A 26,902-nucleotide genomic window follows, 5' to 3' on the forward strand; every position below is an offset into this window, starting at 1 on the left:
AATTCACCACCTCTAGTTACTTCCAGCGACTTCCTTTTAGCTTTTCCAGCTTTGCAAGTTGTAGCCACTTTATTTTGTTCTAGCACCTCTACCAGACACATCCAAAATACTCAACATAGACCCAAAAAGCTCAATAAGTCCTTTGACAGTCAAAACAAGGTGATTTGTTTAAAGAGTACAAAAATGGTAAAAGTTACTATTAATTTAAGGGGAAAAAAACCCAGAAAGTCGGTTTATGAGTTAAAATGTTATCTATTGTCTTACAGATAGAACTGTAGTTTGTCCTTTACCTTGTCTTTGTCCTCCAAAATCAGTTACTATCTAACTTTGTTTTCTACTTGAGAGCTTAACAAATCCTTAACAGTCTCCTTTAAACTAAAGAATCCAACTTCTGCCTGCAAATATTATTTTCCATGCCTTTCTGGACTGCTGATATAGATAGGTATAGATATCTGCAGCCCTATTTAACAAAACATTATATCTACATTTCCTTCTGGCCTGACTCTAGAATTCAGAGAGCAGGCTAAGGTTATTGGAGGGATAAGGAGTGATAAAGTCTTAAACAAATTCAGTTCTCAGTAATTACCTATCAATAATTTATTGATATAAATACACATAATAAGGAGCTAAAGGTTCCCAGTCTATGTTTAGATTTACTAAACATGACAACCCAACACAGGTCCACCCCCCTTATGTGGGTCAGTTAATCCTAAACTAGATCTAACAGAATTCTTTGCCTATAAGCGTGTGTCACATCTCTTTCTCTGTAGGCAAAAGTGCACAGAAACCTGGAAGACTCCTTTAACCAAGTGATCAACCTTGACATCACCAGTAAGGAGATAAATAGATATCACATGCACCAAGAAGGACACATCCTTTTTCTGGTATTCCTGCCAAAAACGCATACACTAGACAACCTCAAATTGAAGGCAATTCTACAAAATTGCTAGCATGTACTCTTCAAACCGCTAGCCTAAATGGTTCCACATTTAAAGAAACTAAAGAGATGACAACTAAGAGCAATGTGCAATTCTGGGCCGGAAAAAAAAAAAATTGCTGTGAAGGACATCATTCGGAAATTGATGCAATTCAAACGTGGATTATGAAATATCCCTGTATCAATGCTAAAATTCTTAATTTGTAATTATTGTACTGTGGTTAAGTGAGAGAATGTCCTCGTTCTTAGAACATACTGGGGCACCTGGGTGGCTCAGTCAGTTGAGCGTCTGACTTCAGCTCAGGTCATCATTTCATGCATCAGGAGTTTGAGGCCCTAAGGGGGCTCGGTGCTATCAGTGCAGAATCTGCTTTAGATCTTCTGTCCCCCTCTCTCTGCCCTTCCCCTGCTCACTCTTCTCTCAAAATAAATAAATAAATATTTTAAAATTTTTTTTAAAAAGAAAATACTGAAATATTTAGAATAATGGGGCATGATTAGATGGGGGGGATAGAGAGATGATAGATAGATAGATAGATAGATAGATAGATGTAGAGAGACAATAGGTAGACAGATAGATACCTCATCTCACTGAGACAGGGAGAGAGAGAGAACCCTAGTAGTGTGCAGTGTTGGGGGAGAGAGACTAAAGCACAACTGGGGAAGTTTTTAATCATCAGTGAATCCAGGGGTGCCTGGGTGGCTTAGTTGGTTGAGCATCTGACTTCAGGTTCAAGTTCAGGTCATGACCTCACGGTTTGTGAGTTTGAGCCCCACACTGGCTCACCGCTGTCAGACTGTCAATGCAGAGCCCAATTCGGATCCTCTATCCCCCTCTCTCTGCCCCTCCCCATCTTGTGCTCTCTCAAAGGTAAATAACAAATATTTAATGATAATACAAGAATAATAATAATCAGTGAATCCAAGAAAGGACATATGGGAGGTCTTTGCACCATTTTTGCAACTTTTCTGTAAGTCTGAAACTGTCAAAATAAACAGTTACTCCAGGAAAAGGACAAAACACAAATCAGAATGGAAGTTCTAGTATTTTCTTTCTTCCCCCAATGGACTGCTTCGTGCACCCGCTTTGATGACCACTGAGCAAAACCAGGCATTGGAAAGGAAGGGCCTAGAAGGGACAAAAGGAAGGTAAGCTGGAACACTGATATGTATATACACAAAGGTCCTCTGAGTTCTTGTTGATCTTTGAGTCTCCCATGGTATTTAGAATATAAAGGCTCCCAATAAATACTTGCTGAATGAATAACTGAGGAGTAAGATGCCTCAGAGACAAATCACATGCATTTTAAAGATGAGGAAAAAGAAATGCAAAGGGCTTAACTACATTGAAAAAATCCCACAACTAATAAGACTAAGCCAGAAATCAAACCTATCCTTATGATTAAATGCTTATGGCCCTTTGCCTCTAAGTATAGTTTAAGCAATACATGTCAATAATTAAATATTGGTAAAGCTCCTTAGGTAACTGTCCTAACGAAATTTATAGTAAAACTTAGAGAAGTAAAGAGGATGCATATCTCTCAAGCCCCTACCCATCAGATCGTCTATTCTCGTTCTTTTTTTCTTTTCAAATGAACTGTCTCACACAAGTAATTCAAATGGAAGTAGAGTTTTGCTCTCAAATCCTGGTCCGGGAACTGGCAGTACAAGGTATAACAATGGCTGCCGTCCTGGTTCCATATCTGACCTCATTTAAAACTCCTGAAGACCTCTGTTATTCATTCTGACTGGTAGAAAAGATAAATTAGAAAATCACAGACTTTACAACTAAAAGGAATGATCATGATTGTCTAGTCCATTTTTCTTGCATTGGAGAAAGTCAATGATAATTTCTTCCTTACTGGAATCAGGAGGACTCAACTGATAGGTTTTTAAATTAGTTTGATGTATCTGATAAGCAACTATACATATATTCAATGAATACTATCAAAATGTCTGCTGTCTCCTGTCCAAGACCTATTTACATAGACGTGTTTATGTTCATCCAATAGCAATTCATAATTAAACCTGGTACATTAAGCTATGGAGACAATCTTGTAAATAGATGATCTGAGGAACAAATCAATATCTATAATTGGCTAGAATGTGGTCTTGCCTTTGATTTTGGGTTGATCACTTCTATCATTCCCTTCAGTGTAATGTGATATGGGGGTAGAAGACCATCATTACAGGAATCCTATTGCTGAAGTCAAGAGTCTGTAATACTGTTTCCAACATAATGTACTTCAACAGTAAAAAGGCCATAACCTTGGGTCCATCATAGACTATCTGCCACTCCCATCATAAGCCATATGCCTGGAAAAGGTTTTATTTGCTACAACAAATAGGGTAAGGGAGAGTCCAAGTGAAGAGAACTTTGAAACTTTGTAGAAACTAACTCCAAAATTAAGTAGATTCTTTATGTTGCAGGAGTTTAGAACATGAATTCATCATTAGGACAAACATTTCTCTAATTTGGGAAAGACCACTACCATGGTTTTTTAGATGTTCAGCATTAACTAAGACTTTCGTTTGGAAAAGACAAAATCCTAGACAGTTCAGACATAAAGAGCTAAAGAGTTTTGGGTAATAATATTATAAAATACTGGGGAGAATTTATTTTAACTAGTGATTTCGACCACACTGTTGGTGGTTCTTAAAAGATCTGTGTTCTAGTACAACCAATGACACACAGGAGAGAAGAAGTAGATGCCTCAAGATGGTAAAAAGTATGTGAAAGTCTACCTTCATTTTATGCAGGTGGGGTAATAATAAATGGTATTGAAATGGAATTGCAAAGTGCAGTCTAGACTGTGGCACTGAAGCCCTACAAATGAATAATGCATAAGGAATAAATGCATTATATCATTTGGGAGCCAAAGGACAACACTTCCTTGCAGGAAGAATTGAGATTTGCTCTAGAATTTCTCTTGGCACAAGTGATCTTTTGGGCTAGACAACTCTTTGCTATTGGTGGCTGCCCTATATCCACTCACATTGTAGAAGGGTCAGCAGCACCCTTGGCCTCTATTCACTAAATGCCAGTAGCATTTTCCCCCAACCCGTCATTATAACCAAAAATGTCTCTAGGTATTGTCAATATCTTGGGGGTTTGGGGCTGAGGAGTTGGCCCAGTTAAGAACCACTTATTCCAAAGGAAATGGAGATTTCCACTATCAATCATCCCACCAAGAGTTAATCGTGGAATAGGAATAGATGAAAGGCAAAATGTTTCCTCACTCTGCTCCCCCAAAGATTGGACCCTCTTTCCTTAGCCAGGGAGACCTACTTAAAGGCACTCTCACTGAGGAGTGGTAAATATTCTGTCCCTTTCAACATGGTTCCAGGCAAAGATTAGATGGAGAGATGTTGAGGAATGAGATTCCAGTTAGAAGACTGAACAGCATGTAATTAGGTGGCATAAAAGACCCAAATCATTATGACTGGGGCATTAACAGAAAGTGTGATCTCAAAGCCTGATGAAGTTTGGAACATGGGGATTTCACACAAAGCTAAATCCTAAAGTGAAAAACTCCCTCGGCTATACCTCTGGAGAAAAGTCAAGAGCCAAGACAGTTCTTTGGTTCCTCCACTCATCCGTTCAAGTATTTATTGAAATCCTATTGCAAACCAGGCGCTAACCTCGATTCTTGCTAACCAAGTTGGTCTTAGGAAGCATATCTCCACTATTAGAAATTGAGCGCAAGTCCTATACTTTATACAGAGGCATCATACCCACATCAGGATGTCTTAGTGAGGACGATAGGACTCCCCCATTACTGCCAACATTGCAGACATATGGAGAAATATCTCCATTTACTATTTCTTTATGACAGCAGAAACCTCATTTCTGGGAGCTGTGTAAATGTCTTTTTTTTATGGTTTTTAATGTTTATTTATTTTTGAGAGAGAGAAAGAGAGAGAGAGAGAGAGACAAAGAGAGACTGAGTGTAAACTGGGGAAGGGGCAGAGAGAGGGAGACACAGAATCCAGAGCAGGCTCCAGGCTCTGAGCTGTCAGCACAGAGCCTGACATGGGGCTCAAACTCACGAGCCGTGAGATCGTGCCCTGAGCGAAGTCGGACACTCAACCTACTGAGCCACCAAGGTGCCCCTGTGTAAATGTCTTTTAATAATTTTTTTAACTGCTTGGAATATAGGGGCGACTGGGTGGCTCAGTCAGCTAAGCGTTTGACTCTTGATTCTGGCTTAGGTCATGATTTCACGGTCATGCGATCAAGTCCCACTTTGGGATCTGCACTGCTTTCTTGGATTCTCTCTCTCTCTCTCTCTCTCTCTCTTTCTCTGCCCTTTCCCTGGTTGTGCTCGCTCTCCCTCTCTCTATTTCTCTCTCCCCCAAAGTAAATAAACATTTTTTAAATAAAAATAAGTGCTAAAAATAGGGGCGCCTGGATGGCTCAGTCGGTTGAGCTTCCAACTTCAGCTCAGATCATGATCTCACGGTCTGTGAGTTCGAGCCCCGCGTCGGACTCTGTGCTCAGAGCGCGGAGCCTGCTTCAGATTCTGTGTCTCCCTCTCTCTCTGCCCCTCCCCCATTCATGCTCTGTCTCTCTCTGTCTCAAAAATAAACATTAAAAAAAATTTTTTAAATAAGTGCTAAAAATAAAATACATATAAATATATATAATACATATAAAACAAATATAAAAGTGAGGTTTTCAATGTTTTCTAGCGTGATGCCCTTTTGCAAGGAAAATCTTAGTCTGAAGTGAAGAAAATAAAACAGAGCTAATGGGACCGTCTCTCGTTAGCCGTTGGACAGTCCCCTGCCTGATACTGGCTCCATCCCCAATCTTTGAAAGGGTCCCCAGAATACAACTTAAAAATCTCTGCCATCAGGAATGTCCTAAAGAAATAAATGTTTCTGGTTAAACATAAAAAGCTATTGTTATTGGAAAATTCGGGACAAATTAAATGCCACGACTGAAAACAAATCAGAACAGGGCTATTTTTAGACTATGCTATTACAAATTACATATGCTCCCTTTCCCCCAATTCCAATATTATCCCCTCAATGAGATGTTGCTTCTTCAATCATCATTTTATGTCTTTTCAAAAGATATGAAAATATAGGTCTGCTATTTTTGTGTTACCCCCATATGAAAATCCCTTTCTAATGTTTTACCTGAACTCACGAACTTCTATAACATTTTTTCAATTCCATAATAAAAAGAGAAATAATCCAACTAAAACATGGGCTAGGATCTGAATGTACATTTCTCCGAGAAGACATAAAAATTGCAAAAAGCACATGAAAAGATGCTCAACATCTCTAGCTGTCGGGGAACTATAAATCAAAACAACAACGAGACCACATTTTGCACTCACTAGCATGAAGTGTTGGCAAAGATAAGGAGAAATCGGAACCTTTGGACATTTCTGGTGGGACTATGAAGGGGTACAGCCACTTTAGAAAAAGCCTGGCAATTCCTCCAAAGGTTACACGTTGATTTACCACATGACCTGACAGTTCCACTCCAAGGCACATACCCAAGTGAACCGAAAGCATACATCCACCCAAAACTTTTACACAAATGTTCATAATAACCAAAAGTGCAAACAACCCAAATGTCCATCAACTGGTGAACGGATAAAGTATGGACTCTCCATGCAATGGAATATTATTCAACAAGAGAAAGGAATACATGCTACAATGTGGATGAATCTTGAAAATATCCTGTCAGGTGAAAGAAGCCAGCCACAAAAGACCACAGACCATATTGTTCCTTTTATATGACGTATCCAGAATTGGCAAATGCATAGAGAGAAAGTAGATGAGTGAAGGCCAGTGGCTGTTGGGAGCGGGGGGAGGGAGGGAAGCGGGAGCTACGAGGTTTCCTGGGTGATGAAAATGTCCTAAAACTGTAATGATGGCTGCACAACTCTGTGAGTGTACTGAAAACCATGGAGTTATTTTTTCTTAATTATGTGACATTTTTCATCCTGACTTTTCTAAGAATCTATCTCTCTTTCTGACATTCTAAGTCAATCTTTTAAACACCACAGCACCTGGCACAATGTTTCATATACACAGAAGACAAATGGTTTCTCCTTTGAACAAGATAAAATACCCTATCTGGAGTAAAGCAACCTTTACTAATTGTAAATCTCATTTTTAGATCTAATTGTAGCTTAATCATGTACTTTAACTTGCTGTCAAAATATGGATGATAAATTTCAGAAGGCATCCAATGTCCACCTCTCACTTCTTTCCATTACGTCCACAAAAAACTGCATGTGTTATATTTTAACAGTTTATACTATTTGTTGAGAAAATCATGTATACGTTTCATTTCACTATATATGCAATTCTGTAAGATTATTCACATTCAAAAGGCCTAGAAAGAGGCAAGAAATAATAGTAGGAGTCCTGGAAAGATGTCAGAATTCTCGGTAAGTTTTTAAGGCTTTCAATAAAATTGTCATTTTTTTTTCAATTGAGAAAAAAAAATCCAATAAAAGTAAGAACAAGCTTTTCATACATCACATAAGCCAGAAGTGATTCTTTAAATTAAATTCACTGCGTGCTGAGTTTATAGTCCTAGAAAATGTTGGACTCTCTTTATCTAATAGACATGATTTAAAATAATAATTATAATCAACTCTTCGCTCCCCTCTGCGGTCTCCCAAGCTTGATCCAGGGTGACCCCCTCTGGAGATGAGAGAGAAGTTCAGCTTAACCTGTGCCCGTCTGACTCTACTAAAGAAAAACTTTCCTTTAAATACCTGAGTTAACATCTCTCTCTGTGTCTAGCTTACGCTAGCCAATCACCGGAGACCAACATAATCGCCCACACTGTATGAAATGATGGGAAAGAAATTCTTATCCAAATCACCAAAAAACAGAGAGCTAGTTACGTGGGTCAGATCCATTTGGCTTTATTTATCTTGCTTAAACACTGTTCTGGAAAATAGTTGTTGTGTAATGAATTTCCATTTCAGTATAGTGTTAATGGAAACAATGATCACCAATAACCCTTGGAGGACCAGGATCATTTATTTATAAATATAAGATATAACCATACTTCCTATTTTAGTTTATCTTAGCAATTCCTTAATGCTGATATTGACTCTTTATTTTAAATATGGACCATATAAATTACAAATGACACATTTGTTACACTGTTTGTATACACAAAGGGTATTACTATATCCTACAATCAATCACTCAAAATCACCCTCACTCATGTTTGACCCTATGCGCAAGTCCCTGTTCGGTGATGGGGACACAAAGAGATATTCAAAGGTATTCACATTTGTAGGTAACTATGCACAGTCAGAAAGTCTGTGAAGTTAAAAGGATAACTATTGATAGGACATGAAGGACATGAAGTTAAAAGGATAACTATTGATAACCCCAGCCTACAAACGTGCAAAAAGAGTCATTCCAGTGTATTTTCTTCCACCCAGGAAAAGAGATGAATCCCATGGAGTGTTCGGGCAGGGATATTAGCTAAGCTCTCCTCGAGGGTAGCATCTGAGGAAGGAGTAAGTGCTCCAGACCTAGAGGCTGCTGTGAACAAGGTCACAGAGGCAGGAAGAAGCGAAGAGGTCAATGGAGCTGAAGACAATGATGAGAAAGAACATTCTGCTGGGGTGTAAAGCCATAGGGGGCTAGAGCTTGCAAACCAGGCCAAGAACTCCGTGTCCTTTTCCAACAACAGGAAATCATAGGCAGGGAAACCAGGTATAACATTACATTGACCAAGATGTGAAGCAGCAAGTCCTGACCCCAAACAGCACAAGAAGGAATGGAGAAAAAGGAATTTGAGAGACTTTATTTAAAAAGAAAGGAAAAAAGATAACAAAAGAATTTGTCCTTTACCATGCATCTAGCCAATTATTTAGGAAGAAAGTGGGGGCTGGGGAGGGAGGGAGATAATATCCTAGCTTCAAGACAAGTCCAAAGTTCAAATAGGCTTAGGGAAAAAATAAGATGAGTTAATGCAGAAACAGCAGGGATATGTTTCAACAAAAGACCAGATGAGTCACCCTTACATCATTATCCTATCATATTTTTTAACAAAACATACAAAAAATATAAACTCACAGAACATATAATTTAGTGGGTAAGTTTTGCATTGCCAAAAAAAACCACACATGGGTTAATTAAAATAAGCCAAGTCCTCCATTACCTTCAATCTGAAGAGTTTACAAATAAATACAGAATTACCTGGCTTTTTTCTGCCTCAACAGCATAGTTCATGTGCGCGCGCGCACACACACACACACACACACACACACACACACACACAGACACACACAGACACATTTATAGGTTATTGATTATACAAATTCTCCTTTAATTTCACTATAGGCCACATTATTAGTAAACTTCTTCAGCTTCTTTAAGAAACTTTTTTTAGGACTCAGACTGTATGCAAATGTGCAATCTGAGCCTTCCAACCACCTTCCTCTGAAAACTCTCAGACCAAAAAGAAAGTCTCAGATATATGAGAAGAAGTTACGTTTTTCTGATCTCCTCTTAAACATATTTTAATCCCCCGGGGCGCCTGGGTGGCTCAGTCGTTAAGCGTCCGACTTCGGCTCAGGTCATGATCTCACAGTTCGTGGGTTCAAGCCCCACGTCGGGCTCTATGCTGACAGCTCAGAGCCTGGAGCCTGTTTCAGATTCTGTGTCTCCCTCTCTCTCTGTCCCTCCCCTGTTCACGCTCTGTCTCTGTCTCAAGAATAAATAGACATTAGGGGCGCCTGGGTGGCTCAGTCGGTTAAGCATCCGACTTCAGCTCAGGTCATGATCTCACAGTTCATGAGTTTGAGCCCCGCATCGGGCTCTGTGCTGACAGCTTACAGCCTGGAGCCTGCCTCGAATTCTGTGTCTCCCTCTCTCTCTGTTCCTCCCCCACTCATGCTGTCTCTCTCTCTCCTTCAAAAATAAATAAAAACATTTAAAAAATTTAAAAAAAGAATAAATAGACATTAAAAAAAATTTTTTAAACATATTTTAACCCCCTTTGGCCATAAGTCCAGGTATGATTTTACATTTGAGGCACAACACAGCAAGGCAGTAAGGAAAGGTTTGTTATCCGAGGTCTTACAGTAAGTGCAAAGTCTGACCCCATAACCCATACTCCTCCCCACCATGTTGTACTGTCCAACCACGATCTAGGGGGTGGAGGGGGGTCTTCAAAGAGTCCCAAGAATTTTATAAATTTCTCAAAACATATTTCACTCACTTTGATTTAAAAACTAAGTAATAAATATATATCACGTATCAGTAAGAGGAAGAGGGGGAAAAGTAGGAAGTTAAAGAATCAAAATACGTTCTGATTATGTGTCACTCACTCAACAAAAATGGATTCAGCATTTACATCCCATGTACTGTGTCCAGCTTTAGAAATATGGTGGTGAGTAACACCTGACTTGCCCTGCTTTCAGGGGTTCAAAGCCCTTAGTAGTTTACCACTTAGTAGGAGACACAACTATTAACCAAAAGATCCCACTAATGTGTAAGTGCAAACTACCCAGTGCTAGGAAGGAAAAGTGTCTGGTGCTTTGAAAGTATGAAGGAATGGGGGTCACTGGGGTAGACACTGGCAGAATCGAGTGCAATTAAAAAGGATGATAATTCTGAAAGGAAAAGCTTAGTGTGACTAAAATTAGAATGCTTTAATTAATTTAATTAATAGATACCCAAAGTTCCCTACAGTAGAACTGGAATGGTAATGGAGCTATCAAAATAAAAAAAACTTCCTCGGGCTATTGGACTGTAAAATGTTAATACATTTACATTATTCCAAAGATCTGTCACAGTGGCTTCTTTACTTGACGTGGGAACGCCACCATGTAACCATTCATTAAAACTCACTCGAAGCCAAAGTGCTCTGGGGGCTTTGGGCACATCCACAGGGCACATAGTGTGCATCTGGGTGCTGTTTGGGCATTTTTACCTTCCTGATCTAAAAATGATTATCAAAAAATTGGGTTTGGGTAGGAAGTACTCCTGTTATTCGTCTCAGTACTCCATAGAGTAAAGCTTTTAATCCTCAGCAGTTTCATTTGCATTCTTTCTATAGTCAAACATGATAAAAACATGGAAGTTGCCCAGTAACCTCTGAACCACAGAATGTCACTTGCCCACACCCCTCCCTCTCACCCTCAAGTTCAGCCCATTCCATGCCCACCTCCCCCAGTCCATGACCAGGAGACATCACTCAGAGGTAAGAGGGTTCAGGGGAACAGTACTTACTTCCTTTCCTCAAGCAGAGCGATTTCCTTTTTGACCTCATTGTATTCTTCTGCTATTTGACAGTGCTGTTTGAACACCTGCATGGATTCCACGGAGTCATGACAAGGCGGCAGAGGCTTCACAAACAACAACAAGAAGAAATCAGTCCATTTCTTTGTATCGGAATACATTATAAATGATTTTGCTCTACTGATGTTCTTTAGAGAGAGATTTTTTGCAGGACAATAGTATTGGCAGTCAACATTGGACAGGGTCTGGCTGATTCTGCTTGACTGAAAATAGGGAGGTAGGCTGATATTCTCCACATTCATCTTCCAGTGTCATTGTGGGGCATTCTCAGGCCTGAGCCAGAACCGGAAGGCTCATGACATATCTATTATTTGCCATGCATTGGAGTAAAATTAGATCTTCTAATAATTCTGCACTTCTCCCCGGAAATCTCAAACTCTGCTTTCGAGAAGGGCAGTGGTGGGGAAATAGTTCAGTTGTCTGCTTTAATTACCCCTTACTTTCTGTTCCTGCAGCCCAGAGGCATAATCTCATCCTGTAGTGTGGAGTAACCCTACAAGAAAGGCTCTCTTTTGAGAGATGCATCCAAACTGAAGAAATGATGCTGGGCTGGAAATAAAGCTTACAAGGATTAACAAATCCCATGAAAGACCAAACTCCAAGTAAAATAATGCTTATAACATGTGAGGTCAAAGACAGCAGGGATTTATGTCTTTGTTTTTCTCCCATCTACAAGGAAAACAAAGATGAACAGGGCAAGCCTGTAGACCCATCACGTGTTGAAAATCCTACTTCTTTCTAGAAATTATTTTTTAAAGAACTGACTTTCCCTGGGTTTATAATTCTAATTTCTAGTTAGCAATACATTATTAAAAACATTACTTTAAGGAACAGTAGCTAATAGACTTTTAAAGAGTTTTTTAATCACCCTTTTCAATTATTTATAGAAAATGGTATATAAAATCTGAGAAATACAACTTTACTGTTAAATGGGCTCTTCAGTCTAATCCCTTTCTCACAACAGTGTATATATGTAAGTATGTGCCTGACTAGGTCATATTTTCACTAATTTTACACTAGGAAATTGGGAAGTAATGCATTTCTTCCTTCTTGCTCCTCTCGTTATACTAAAGACAAAGATTTCTTTGGGTGTTCTATTTAGCAACCCCATCCAGGATGTAATAAAAATTCTATAAAGTTCTATAAAATCCTATAAAGTTTGACAGATAAATAAGATGATCCCTATTTATTCTGAGGCCTCTGAGTAGAGATTTTCTAAAGGAAATAAAATTCAAAATAGATTTGCATGAAATTTACCTTCACGTGGATCATCTCCTATGTCCAAATTCATGGAAAATGTAATAATAACTACATTATATAGCATTTCTCCCTACTGCCCCATAAACACATTCGTAGCATAAACTCAGTCTGTTGGAACCATTACCTCTTTATTTATGATAATAAATTGAAAAGTAATGCCCTGTAGTATTACCGTATAATGCACCCCGTGAGGCAAAGCTCTTGCCAAAGGAATTCAGAACTCCTGGCTCCTCTGGGCCTATATCCTAGACATCACCACCCCCTCATCAATTTTCACCTGTTACCCTGGCAAATTACCAAGTATAACAGTAAGGAGAATGAAAACAATTTACTCCGGACACCTTAGCCAAGTCGCTATTAAATCATCTGTGCCCTGTGTCCTTCCTGAAAGGCCCTAAGACTCTACGCATCCCATTTCCTGTCCTTACGAACATCACGTAAGCTATATTCAGTCCATGCCAAAACTTGCCACCACTTCGAGGTCCCTGAGCCACAAATTCAGCATAGTTAACCTATGTGACAGCCAAAAGATTCTAGGACTCTGTGCAAAGCCTTTATGTCTTAAGAGGAAATAAATGAGAGTAGCCATGTAGAGGGAGAAATATCCCCTGATGCCGTCATCAAAAAGCGAAACTGAAAGTTACATTCACAATTTTCTTAAGAACAGAGGGGTCTCTTTCCCCCTTAGCTTGCTCCCCTGCAATGCTTTTTTATTAAGTGGGAAGTTTCTTCCTCTGCTCTTTTTTTTTACTGGCACTTCTTAATTGTGGGAAATTTGAAAATATTATGTAGAGGTAGCAAGATCATGCTGCTAAGGGTATATGAGGATAGGGAGTATTTCCGGATATATTCAGTACCCTCACGTGCTCTTAGCAGGGTGATCAGCCTACTTACACATAACGCTATTTTCAAGGTTTCTCACAATTAAAAAAGGACAAGCCAAAAATACTTAGTGTTCAGCATCTCAGGGTGTAAAAGGACGCCAGGTGCTACTCCAGCCTCTAGCTCCTGCGAGCTCTGTCTTCATCCAACCGGCATATAACTGGGCTCCACTTCAAGCCCTCACAATCTGCATGAACGCATTAAGGAGCAATATAGTTTTGTTTTTTTATTTTTTTTTTTTTTAATTTTTTTTTTTCAACGTTTATTTTATTTTTGGGACAGAGAGAGACAGAGCATGAACGGGGGAGGGACAGATAGAGAGGGAGACACAGAATTGGAAACAGGCTCCAGGCTCTGAGCCATCAGCCCAGAGCCTGATGCGGGGCTCGAACTCACGGACCGTGAGATCGTGACCTGGCTGAAGTCGGACGCTTAACCGACTGCACCACCCAGGCGCCCCTAGTTTTGTTTTTTTAAAGCAAGGAGGGAAGTTATATTGCATAACCCACTACAACATCGTAAAATCATTCCATTAGTCGCCAGGGGCTGGGGGGAGGGGGAAATGAGGCATTGTTTAATGGGTATAGAGTTTCAGTTTTGCAAGAGGAAAAAGTTCTGGAGATCAGTTGCACAACAATGCGAATATACTTAATGTTATTGAACTGTACACTTCCAAATTATCAAGATGGAAAAATTTATGTTGTGTGTTTTTACCAAAATTTTTTAAAAACTTAATGCAAAAAAAAAAAAAATTGTCATTAGATCTTTCCACTGTTCCTCCCTCATCTTCTAAGAACTCCTATGAAGACTCACTATCTGAAGTTCACTTCATTTGCACCCAAACACTCTTTCTTTCCCAAATTTCTCTCCAGTGAACTTAAAATTTCTCACCCCTTTACATCCAGAACCATTCACCACAAACCCTAAACATCACTAGACAAATCAACGCCTCCCCCACCCCAAAAAAAACCAGGCAGCAGGACCTATTGTCTTTAAAAGGCATTTGACAGTTATCCCAGGCAAAGAAACTAAGCAAAGAATTTTGAAATACGTATGGTTCTCATTCCAGCAGGAATTCTGGTGAATGAAGAATTTTAAGATATTTAGGTTTATACCCCCCCCCCAAAAAAGTAAAACTATAGGTAATGAGATGTTGTTCTGTACAACACAGAACACTGTCATTGCCTTATGATATAACGTCTCTCTCTCTCTCTCTCTCTCTCTTTCTGTGTGTGTGTGTGTGTGTGTGTGTGTGTGTGTGTGTAGCATGATAAGGTCTTCACTGAGAGTGACTCTCTCTTACTTTCTTATAACCCCTCAAAATAAGAGATAATCTATGACCAACAGTATCCATTGAAGAAAATGAAAGTGTTTGTCTGAGGAAACATTTCTAAAATTCAAGCACAATAATCTGGTTTCCAGTGTAAAAATGGAGCTATCCTAAGGCTTTTATCATGTGACATTTAAAACATTGACATTCATGACTTAATCAGCCATACCTGGGTTTAAGATAGGGTTTAACACATGTTCACATTGAAAACCAAACAATATTGTAAAAGAATACTGGTGGTAACCAGGTGAGAAAAAACCTATCTGCTTCTTGGAATAAAAATTAACACATATTTTCATTGCTTAATTTTGACTGTTCTCCTCCAAGAGGTTTTTGTAGTCCTCGCTCTGTGCTGGGAACAGGCGAGCAATAAATAAACGCTTCGTGTTGACAGTGAATTTCTTTTCACATCCAGAGAAAAAATTTTCCTTATTTTCTCCATAATTATGCTACATTCTGGATACATTTGTCCTACCCTCTTGCCTGAAGAATGAAATATTGCATTCCAAAGACAAGGAATCCAAAGATACTTGATTTGAAAGTGAAAAGGTCAAGGTATTCTTCCTGGACCAGAGAACGAATTCTGTGGGATCACAGAAACAACTCTTCAGACTCACTCAATGCCGTGGTACTAGTTTTCTCACAATGCAGCCAGTTCTAAGAAGGTTAAATTAAGATAGTCCCAACAGCGACTCAAGCCAACTTTGAAACACATTTTTCCAAGACCCAGATGGAGGTTTGGATGAGGTCAGAGCCCGGGAGCGGGACTTCCTTCTCACCTCCTTTCCTCCAGCTCAGCCCCATCTGCTGCCTGAGGATGAAGCTTGTAAGGGCTTTAAATTACACGGCAGTGTGACTGAGCCACTACTCTCCCTGGTCTCCACCCCAATCATCAGGACAGATTTAACAAGATGAAGTAAGAGAGAAACCACAGGCTCCTGTTCCAAGAATGCCGGCTTGAGCCACACCATCCCATCTCTGCTCTCTGCCCGGGTTTAGATCTCCTCCTGAAATGGACTCCGTCTTCTGGAAAGCACCCCGTGGGACAGGACCCAGCCAAGCATCTCTCCGCAAGGGGGCAAAGCCAACTTAAGTGCTTCCGTTTTCTACTTGGCTTCCTCAAATACTACTGGCCCCATCCACTTCAAGAGATGTAAGAATTTAATTTTCCTCTCCCAGCTTCCCACACAGAGGATATATTTAGGAAGCTAAATATTCTACAGTTGCTGAGCAGATTTTTTATTTATTCCTTGAATCTCAGTGTTATCTTTATTGGGGGAGGGGCAGGGGGGAGGTATCTGGTTCAAATTTACGTTGCATTTTAATGTCCCAAAATTAACATATAATTTGTTAAAAACCAAATGGAAAAACATAGGACTAATTGCAATATTGGAAAACTCTATTATATTAGAATTTAAAATATTTTTAAAATTTTTTTCTTAATTTATTTTTGAGGGACAGAGCGAGTGTGTGCAAGGAGGAAAGGAGCAGAGAGAGAGGGAGACACAGAATCCCAAGCAGGCTCCAGGCTCTGAGCCGTCAGCACAGAGCCTGACACGGGCTAGAACTCACAGACTGAGCCAAAGTCGGACACTTAACCGACTGAGCCACCCAAGCACCCCTAAAATATTTTAAGGATTGACATTTCTATAATATCTACATTATAGTCAGAGTCAACACTAGCAATTTTACTGCATATCTTATATAACATTGAAATGAAGGCTATTTAAGTCATGTTTATTAATGTAAGCAATATTCAAGAGAGAAGTAACTCAAGAGTGTCTCAGACTTTTCTAACAAGGCATCTTGTTAGAGGACTACTGGGCTTCACAAAAAAGAAAAAAAAAGTACACCTACCATTGTAAAGCTCCAAGGTATGTGTGTATATTTTCTGTGTGGTCACAGCAGCCAACAGACAACCATACCATACTTTCCAACATGTGTATGAGAAAATGCAGACATTTTCAGTGTTTTCTATGGGATTATTTCTTAATTGCATTTCCAGATGGATGTTCAAGACTGGTGTAGCAGAATCCTGGAATGCTAAGACTTCTCCGTTTTCTCTCACTGTCTTTCCCAAGATATCAAGCAATATACTGATGCAAGACCCAAAGGAAATTTCTGAAGAGACTACTCGGATAACAAGATATTACGGCACACAACTGAAGCTAGGAAATTGTTTATTTGTGGAGGTGACATCAGTTTCTGGACTTACCAGACTCTGTCTGAGAAAAAGCAAGTTCAGTGTGTACCACAGAGACACCTGTCACTGTCTTCTCAGATTAGATGGGAGGACTTTAGGAGGATTGAAGCTATTGCTCAATTTGACTTTAAAAAAAAAAGTCATATTGTTTTCCAAGTACCTTAGCTTAATGGAAAAGAGAGAGCATCAGAACCTCTATCCCTAACTCAAAAATCCAAAGGGATGCTTCTCTTATCATGTTGTACATATAAAGATAAATTGCTAATTCTTAAATACATCATTCAAAAAACAATTTCACCAGAGAAGAAGATTAACACTAAGTGAGCAATCATTTTGCCAAGCACTGTGTTATATCTACTCATTCTCACATTTAATTCCCACAATAACAATGTAAGATCGATACCACTGTCTCCACCTTGCAGTTCAGAAAAGTGACGTTTAGAGAGAGTAAATAATATCAATCACAAAACTGGTAGGTGTAGAGCTGAGATCCAAATTCAGGCCAACCCAATGCCAATACCCGTGCTCCAGCCATCGTGAGTCCCATTAGGAAGTTGTCACAACGTACTGGTTAACATGTTCCCTGCCTGATTATAAAAGCATATTGTCATTCCAGTGCACTTAAGACCATATTGCAGCTTAGCTTTGGATCATCTATAGGTCAAACGACGATCTCCGAAGCATAAGAACGTGGTTAAATTTTAAGACAAATATGGTGCTGACTCACACCATCCTTCAGGATAAAGAAGGAGGTCAGGCATTATTTCCTTTCCAAATAGAAGGAAACCGAGGCCTAAAGAAAAGTAGTGATTTTTCATTCATTCTTAGAAGTGGACATAGAATTGAGCCTCTTTTCTTTGGACTGGCTGTGCTACATCAGCTGTGCCCAAATACTGCCTCTACTAGGCATAGAGAATTTAGAAACCAAGTTCCAGGAAAGGAATCCGCATAAAATAGAATCAACCTACCCATTGCCCCCGGGCTGAGGCTGAAGGCCCACAAATGAACATTATAAAGAGATGTTCATTTTAACACCTACCTTACCCCAAAGTCTCTTGCCCAACATTTTGCATTAATAGAGACATCAAGAGAAATGTTTGTCACTGCTATTCTTGCACAGGGCTTTTTTTGGCTTCTGTGAAAATAGAAGCCACACGAATTACATGCTCAAACATGTCCACATTCTTGGCAAAGCAACAGAAAAATCTAGGGGGTCAAACTGGTGATAGAGTATCTACCAAATAGATACTTTATAGCTCCATTTTATAAACAACACAAGAATGTGTAATGGATATCAGAAAGTCCGAACAGGTTTTGCAAGGTTCTATAACCACACTATGGCAACCTTGCAAACCAGAACAAAAAACCTCTACCTATCAGAGTAATTTAAACAGTCCGTAGGTTTCACAAAAGGTGCAAGGGAAAGAAGGCTACCTAGACTCAGAATCTGAGATCTAGTCAGAAATAGAAAATTCATTTAGACCAAAATTTGACCTCAGGTTTCTCATCTCTAAAGTGGAGACATAATAGCTCACACAATCCTGGCAAGGCTCAGATGAGATTATTTGCGGGGAAGCATCACTGGCCTAGCGATGCTCGACATGCATGGCGGGATTTAAATCTGAGGCTCTGCAGAGAGCAGGGCCGGCAATAATCACCTGGCATCATTTACTTTTCATTTGGCAAGTTTTGAAGGCTCCTGGAGAGATAATCAAGAGTCAGTTTATCCTCAAGCAAATAGTGACAACCACAAGGCACTTCATATGCCTTTGTAACCTAACTTTTATTCTACCGTAGAGGACTATGATGGTCGGTAAAATTCCAAGAGCCATTACCATGTGATGAAAGCACATGACACTGACTGTGAAGTCGGCCTGCTCTGCAGAATGGATTGTGCCTTTTGTACATAAAGCATTTTCATTGCTTTCAACACAGAGACTTCCTGCTGCGGAATGGCTTAAATTTATATGCCTAGGCTAAGCATGGAGAGAAGAATCTGCTTTAAGAGTGATTTCCTGTGTGAGCTTTCCCCTCTCCAGTCTCACTGTCTTGTATTTTCGTCATTCATGCACTGGAGACAGAATAAAGGTAGCAGGCAACAGCCCCAGACAGAGGTGACCCTAACCAAATGGCTTGAAAACTGGCAAATGTTTATAACAAACTCAGTCATACCCTTTACCCAACAAACAAGCACTTACTTAAATGATTTTAGGTATAAAGCTAAGAATGTTCCCTCCATTCATGAAGGCTTAAATAATACCTTATTTTAAGGGTTGGGATGGGGGGGGGGGAATCAAAACCCAGGAGCCAGAAAGCAGCCTCTCACCTGATTAACTTCATCAATGAACATGAAATAGTTTCATTGGACTAAGATAATTAAATAGACTTAATTTCTAATACATGTCAAATGGAATTAAAACCATAAAATCCAAATGGATGTTGCAAGGCTTTAACAGAAAAACTGTCTGGAGAATTGCCAAGGGTGCTATGAATCCTGTGAAGAATGATCCGTGAGCCAGGCAAGATCATTAATGTTCCCAAAGGGAGAAAAAAAAATTTTTTGTCAATACAAAAAAGGAGAATTAATGATCCGTAGTTTGATGGAGGAACCAGAACCTGAATATGCTTTTACCATTTTATTTCCAAAACATGTTTATTCATTTTTATCTAACTCCCATGATAATAAAATAGCTGTGAGGTGACAGTAAAATAAAGTAGAAAAAAAAACAACTAGGACTTGGGGGGGGAAAAAATCTAGTTATTATCTTACAATCCCAACCATCCCACCAGCAGCACAAACACAGCCCTCCTGTGAGGACAGAATGGAAGCAAGGGGTGTGTGTGGTGGAAAATGCCAGACAGAAACAGAGAGCTGGGTTGTTCGCCCTGGTGAAAAGAAGTGATGTTGGGGGATATGGTTAGATATCAGGAACCAGGAGAGCTGGGTTAAAGACCCTGCATGGGGCGGGGGGGGGGTGGGGGGGGGGTGGGGGAGGGGGGGTGGGGGGGAGGGGGAGGGGGGTGGGGGAGGGGGAGGGGGTGGGGGAGGGGGAGGGGGAGGGGGTGGGGGAGGGGGGGTGGGGGGGGTGGGGGGGGCGCACGCAGAAGGAGACAAGATGGCTGATACCTGCGAGGCAATTTTAGACACAGTAGAGACAATCTTCAGGAATCTCTGTATAACTGATAGTGTTCTGTGGAGTGGGCTCTCTGCCGGAGCACCGTGGCAATGCCCAGGACTGTGGCAGAGGTAAGAATGAGGACTCCTCACACCTAGTCACACCTGAGTCGTGCTGGCTTGCTTTTTCAGAGAGCACTCCAGTACTGGAGGACCAGCTCTTCCTTTCTGACGTGGCTACTTCCGGGTTTTTAACTCAGGGCCCTGGGACTGAGATAAGAACCAGAGCCAACGGAAAAGACTTTCGGTTGGGTTTGCATGAGGGCTCTTCCCACCTCTGTCGAGGGCTGTGCAGGACCAGGGCTCCCAAACGCAAATGACTTCAGGATGCCAGTCACACCCGCGAATGGGAAAAGCTGCTGGGTGTTAAGAGAAGGGGGAACATCACACCTGGGGGGAAATGGGGGTGGCAGACCCCTCCTAAAGGCGTTCAAAATCAATACGTAGAGAAAAACAAGTAAGAGATGAAGCAAATGTCTACGTGCAGGATTCAAGACCCCTGTTAGGTTTGTCTAGATGTAACTGCAAAGTGAGGCACTCAAGAGAACATTTGACCCAAGGCCAGTATCCAAATATTTCAGGCAGACAGCCATCTTTGCTTGGCATCACCATATGTCATCTAAAGAAAATTGAAGTGTTACAAATTAACTCCCTTCAAATAATTCTGGTGTATTAAAATGGGATCCCTTTGATAGATCATCCATAAACTATGCACACGAAATATTTTTCCCATGGATCAAACCAGACAGTTTTCAGAATGTTTAACTTAAAACAATTATATTTTATTAAAAGTTGTCAGGGGCACCTGGGTGGCTCAGTCCGTTAAGCGTCTGACTTCGGCTCAGGTCATGATCTCACAGTTCCTGAGTTCGAGCCCTGCATCAGACTCTGTGCTGACAGCTCAGAACCTGGAGCCTGCTTCAGGTTCTGTGTCTCCCTCTCTCTCTGTCCCTCCCCTGCTTGCACTCTGTCTCTCTCTGTGTCACAAGAATGAATAAATGTTAAAGAAAAAATTTTTAAAAAAGGTTGTCAGAAGAGTGGAGAAGGGTTGGGGTGGAGGAGACAAAGGAAGATTATTCTGAAGTCTTCCCCACTCCCCTGCCCCATAACAAGTAACATCTGCACAGTTTACCACTAAATCACCAATTCGAAATGGGTCATCACTGCAACGGCACAGGGACATTCTGAGCAAAGGAGAGTAGGTACAAGCCCTGTTCCCAGGCTCCAGAACTCCTTAAGCTCTTTAGAAGCTTGCTTTCACTGATATTTCACTTAGACTTTGGAGCTCTAGAAATGCAAGCCTTCGTGACTTGAAAGCTCCCTGCTCTGTCTCCAAGTCAGTCTTTTCTCAATTACGCGATTTGTCCATTCACTATAATTTGTGAAACTAAGGAGGAAAAAAGAAAGACTCTGGAAATATCCTTACCTGTAGCTGCTGGTCTAATTCTGGAAAGACCAGAGGAATGGAGTCTTCAGGAGGTGTATCATCTAAAACATGAAAATAAAATGATTCTTCACTACAGAGCTCTTTCTCTCACGGGCGATGTTCTGCTCTTACCGTCTTTAGACTCGTGTGATGTATATTTTCATCACTTCCGGTGAGGACAGATAGAGGACAGAAGACAATTTTGCTCACCTTTGGTACAAACAGAAGCACAGAGAGCATAGTTGGCCTGACCAACATTTTGCAAACAAATATCAGAATCCTCAAATGTTCAGTCTGGTAGCTCTACAATTAAGAAGTATTGTTTGTCCTTCAGTATTCTCATGTTGGCCAAAGCCAGATTACATGGTATGCCGGAAAGTGCTTTAACAAGGTGCTAATGAGGCGACCAAGACAACCTCAATGGGACAGAAGAACGTGTTAGTGAAAAATAGAAGTTCTTCTGTGAGGTGGCAAGCTTTGATGCCTTTACCACAAGCCATCACCACCAGGCAGTTAACCAGAGCCTCGTTCTGGGTTACAGTTGATAACAGGCGGCAACCCAGTCAGAGCGTTTCTTCTCAACACACCAGGTGGTGGTCCCCATCTGAGGCCCAGATCACTGCCTGGATGTGGGAGAGCGTGAGCGAAGAGAGCCATGGCCGCTCTGTCCTCAGCTGCCTTAAACTGACTGTCTGACAATAGGCAGATGTTGCCGGATCAAAAGATGGTCTCAGAAGCATCAGAGGAAACCTGAGAGGAGTTTGGCCTAAAATAATCAAATCAGCCCCAAATCTGCTGACCCTGCCGTGCCACCTGAGGACAGTCCCTTGTCAGCAGGACCTCATGTCTCCAGGCAGACTCTGGCTCTGTGGGGCCATTCATTTCCCATCCCCTCCATGTTGACAACACCTATCCCAGGGCAGCTGACTATGAGAATAAAATGAAACATAGACTAAGAATAGTTTAAAAACCAGGGCACCTGGGTGGCTCAGTCAGTTAAGTGTCCGACTTCAGCTCAGATCATGATTTCACAGTTTGTGAGTTGGAGCCCCGCATCGGGCTCTGTGCTGACAGCTCAGAGCCTGGAGCCTGCTTCGGATTCTGTCTCTCTCTCTCTCTCTCTCTCTCTCTCTCTCTCTCTGCCCCTCCCCCTCTTGTGCTCTGCCTCTCTCTCTCTCTCTCAAAAATAAACATTAAAAAGAATAGTTTAAAAGCCAAATCTGTTTTAAATTATAACAAAGAAAGGAAATATCATGGCTTTTATAATCTCACTACCATAACCAAATTTGTTTATAAAAATGTGACGTTCTATTTGTTATTTTGGTTTTTTTTTTCCAATGTTTCTTTTGGGGGGGGGGGGGAAGGGCAGAGAGGGAGGGAGAGAGAGAATCCCAAGAAGGCTCTGAGCTATCAGCACAGAGCCCGACGCGGGGCTTGAACTCATGAACTGTGAGATCATGACCTGAGCTGATATCAAGAGTCAGACGCTTAACCGACTGAGCCACCCAGGCATCCCAAAATGTGATGTTCTGTTTGAACAAGAGCAAGTGATATGGGCCATACCCAATGCAGAAACAAGTCTTCTCTCCCTACTCTCTGATAACATAGTCCAGAGCAAAATGAAGCTCCTGGCTTCCAGGCATTACAGTTCTTTGAAGGCATCAAAGAGAATTATCAGAAAGATAATTCAAACAAGGACAGTATTTGCCTCTGCCAAACACCTCAAGGGTCACAGCAGTTAACAGCCTCTGGTATATTTTAGTCAAGCGTAGTATAATAATACTCCCATTTAACACTATTCAGCTTCCCAGAGGAAGTAGAAATGGAGAAATGCTCCCAAGACCCTTGCTGCAGCCTAGAGGATTGAATCAAGAGGACACCCAATCCTCAGGCCCTTTTGAGTACTCTCTTCCTACTCAGAATGACTTCTGACAAATACTGTGGCTTTTTAAATACACCCCTTCATCTGAAAAGCATTGGACAAAAGACAGAAATATTCACTTGTTGCTATGGATCCTTTACAGGTAGCCTTCATTATAAAACCTATAGTTTCTAAAACTGATTTTGGTCTAAGGTTCACTTAAATTTACTTCAATAAAATATCAATAACCCAGACCCAGACATCTTGATTATGTCAGTGCATTGAGTTCAAGGCCAGAGCAATTTGGCACAGGTCAATGGGAACATATTATACTTTGGCATCGAATAATCATAGATGAACAGGCACTCATTAGAAGGAGAAACCACTTCTATAAAGTGCCAGAATAGACAGTGCCTTCTAGAATTCCAAAAGACAGCCAGGAATGGAGCTCAAGGCTTCTTGGGATTTAATCCACCTTCCTCCATGTGAAGTCACACTCCTTCCTGCTCAATCATAAAAAAGAAGAAAGCTATTCAATTGCTTTACTATGGTCAAGTAAATAGCAAATACTGGTCTGACCCAGAATTAATAAAGTGTATTATAGAAATCTATGTCATTATCTATAGTTAAACCATGGCGCTTCTATGTAACCATGCTGATAATTTTGCAGATAACGTTTCAGACTGGATTTCTTGAGTTTGAAAACAAAGTCTAATTAATTGACATAGAAACATGTAATGGACGTCGTAACGACGAGCAGAATAAAAATAACACTTTTGTTAAACAACGGGTTCAAGTTGGATTAATTCAAGCAGGAAATGGCAACGGAAATAAGAAAACCAAAGACAGATGTAAGGAGACAACCAAGTCTGAAAGTCGGTCCTGTATTCCACTGCCTGATGCCATCTGGTTTAGCTAGCACCCTTGCAGCCAGAAATTTCAGGGCTTGTGAAGCTGCTTGCATAGCTGCCCTGAGTTGATGTGTGGTGTGTTTACTTTCAAACAGTGGCTGCCTTCTTTGACTGGTTTTAAAAATAGGCAAATATTCTAAAAGCAGAATGATGAATCACAGGATTGGGCCAAAAGGAAAGAAGGAAAATGACTCAGGCAGACTAGTAGCACAGCTGTTCCACAAACATTTGGCCAAATCGTTGTAAAACATTTTGACAGTGATATTGGATCGGAGTTCCTGAGAGCAGTTAAGTTTGTTTTGACGATTCCAGAAGAACAAAGTAGACGGTGAAGTAGGTATGCAAGAGACCCTCTCTCTGGCAAGTTTGGCTTGTGTTTTTGTTTTTTTTTTTTTTTTTTTAAAGGAAAGCAGTTTACTAGCCATGCTTATAATGTGACAAAATCAAAATGCAAGTATACTTTCATTAAAATATATTTGTTTACCAAATAGTGATTGAATGCTTGTTATGGGTGGGGCAGCAACTAAGGCTGTATGCTAAATTGGCAAATCATTTTATCATAATCTTTAACGTGTTATTATTTAAAAAAATAACTCATTTTCAAAATGCCACAGTGGGCTTAATGGACGAAGTAAAATGTATCCTAAGGAATTTTGAAAGAATAAAATATAAGGGAAGGAATCTAAAGGGATTTTTTTTTTTTGATAAGCAGATGTTCACTGCCTGTTTTGCAAACACAATGAGACTAAGTCAATGGAACTTAAGATAGAACTTTCTTACTGGTATTCCAACCATTATGACATGCCATAGTACATTTTATTATGGGCTCGCCTCAGCATCTATCGAACAGCTGTTGACTTGCCTTTGAGGTTATTCTGTTTCAGATTTCCTTAAGTTGTCCGCTCTGTGTTTCTCCATGAATAAGATACATGGGACCAAGTGGGACTGTAAGGCCAAATCCTCACTGTTATTTAGCAATGAGAGGCCATGGGGTCAGAGTTTTTGGAGAATGGGGCTAAGCTATCATGTGCTCCAGGACTCGGTGTAGAGCAAAGGATAAGGGCCCCAACAAAAGAAAGGAGTCTCCTAAGATTAAGGGGTGACTCACAGCCTGGGGCTCTTCTCTATACTACTCTGCTTTTCTTCACTTTCTGGTCCATGGGCTCCCAGACTTTTGTACTTCATGCGACAGTGAAATGTTCCTCAAAACATTTGGAATCGCGCCTTAGAGTGTCCACCTTTTTATTCAGTGAGTGAAGATGAGTCAAAATAACTACCTATCATTAGCTTCTCTTTATGACAGAGAGAACATGTTAGTCCCCAAATCTGAAGACAAAAATGATCGTAGAAGAGTGTCCATTATATTGGATAAATTTAGCTTTAGAGACAAAAGCGAACACACACCAAAACACTTCATGCCATGTCCTTATTTCTTTTGTTTTACATCAGAGAAGTGAAAACTTCGTCAAACCAGACCAGGTTTACAAAGCAGCATTTGAGAGCCACTGTTCCAGGCAAAATCTTGACTGCTCTTTGGAATCAGTTACCTACCCCCCCCCCCCCCCCCCCGCCCCCGACTGTGCTCTCCATCCTGGGCATAATTGGAGGCAGATCTTTGGTAGGAAGAATCTAGATTTCCACACAGAGGAGCTCTCAGGACAGAGATAAGCCACCCTCAGAGGACACTTCCAAGCCCCACTCTGCTCCCCAACCAGAAACCCAAGAGTCAGCCTTGTCCAGAATCCATTCCATCTGACTGCATTCTCTGCAGTCAGAGCTGGCTCCGTGGGCATGTGTCTGTGCAGACACACAGAGCCCTTCCCTCTGGTGGACCCTGCTCCTGGTTTAATGTTCTATCCATAATACTTGAAATTCTTAATCATTTTTTAATAAGTAGCCCTACACTTTTTGCACTATGTCTCCGCAAATTGTGTAGCTATCCTGCCCGTGAGTGTCCTAGACATCATCCTTCAGGAACAAATGCACACTTAAGAGGCAAATGAGTTTGGGCAATGGGTACATGTGCCAAGGCTCATGCAAAAATTTTCCTGGAACCATTTGCCTGGGAAGGCTCCTAACCACTAAAGGCAAAGAGGGTCAATACAAGCCTCTGTAGGGCTCAAGTCAGCCACCTTTTGACATGAACAATCCACATAATCTCTTTGAGACGTAGTTTCTTCTCTGCAAAATGGGCATGATATTCCCTGCCTCAAAAACTTGTTATTAGTAAAGGAATGCACATGTCAATTCATTTAGCCTGAAGCCCGACACCTAGGAAATAATCAGTAATGATAATAAATGCTTAATAAAACTGGGTTCACTTTCTCCGTTCCTTTCACCATAAACCCAACCAAAGGGGTAATGGGGGACAAGGCACCTGTATGTGAATATGTGCATATGTGTATGATGGTGGGCATTGAAGGTATTGTTCCTCATCTGAATAATACAGACAGTAGGCAGAGTGAGAATCATTGCTTCTGATTACTTAGTTATCCCCACGCCAGTTAAGAGAGATTTCCCTGGTGCAGCCACAACCTCATGTCTCATGGGTTTTCCTTCTTCATTTAACTCAGAATTTAAGAAATGTTTCTCTTTTATTTCCCCATCAAAGCAAACAC

At 40.7% G+C, this 26,902-nt stretch overlaps 1 protein-coding gene across 3 annotated transcripts in view; it reads right to left on the reverse strand.

The window, feature by feature from the left end:
- The window catches only part of MAP3K7CL (MAP3K7 C-terminal like), a 38,478-nt gene that overhangs the window by 1,266 nt on the left and 10,310 nt on the right, over positions 1-26,902 (reverse strand). For 2 of the 3 annotated variants that reach the window (XM_019467818.2, XM_019467819.2), the window contains 2 exons: positions 21,513-21,574; positions 11,168-11,283 (listed from right to left, as the gene is read on the reverse strand). In XM_019467818.2, coding sequence (XP_019323363.1) covers positions 11,168-11,283; positions 21,513-21,574 — 178 coding nt within the window. Of the gene's footprint in view, positions 1-11,167; positions 11,284-21,512; positions 21,575-21,722; positions 21,980-26,902 lie in introns of those variants that run through there. The other variant, XM_019467820.2, reaches the window with a different exon arrangement.

Source organism: Panthera pardus, unplaced genomic scaffold (genome assembly GCF_024362965.1).
Source record: "Panthera pardus isolate Hobbes unplaced genomic scaffold, ASM2436296v1 HiC_scaffold_16, whole genome shotgun sequence".
Lineage (NCBI taxonomy): Eukaryota > Metazoa > Chordata > Mammalia > Carnivora > Felidae > Panthera > Panthera pardus.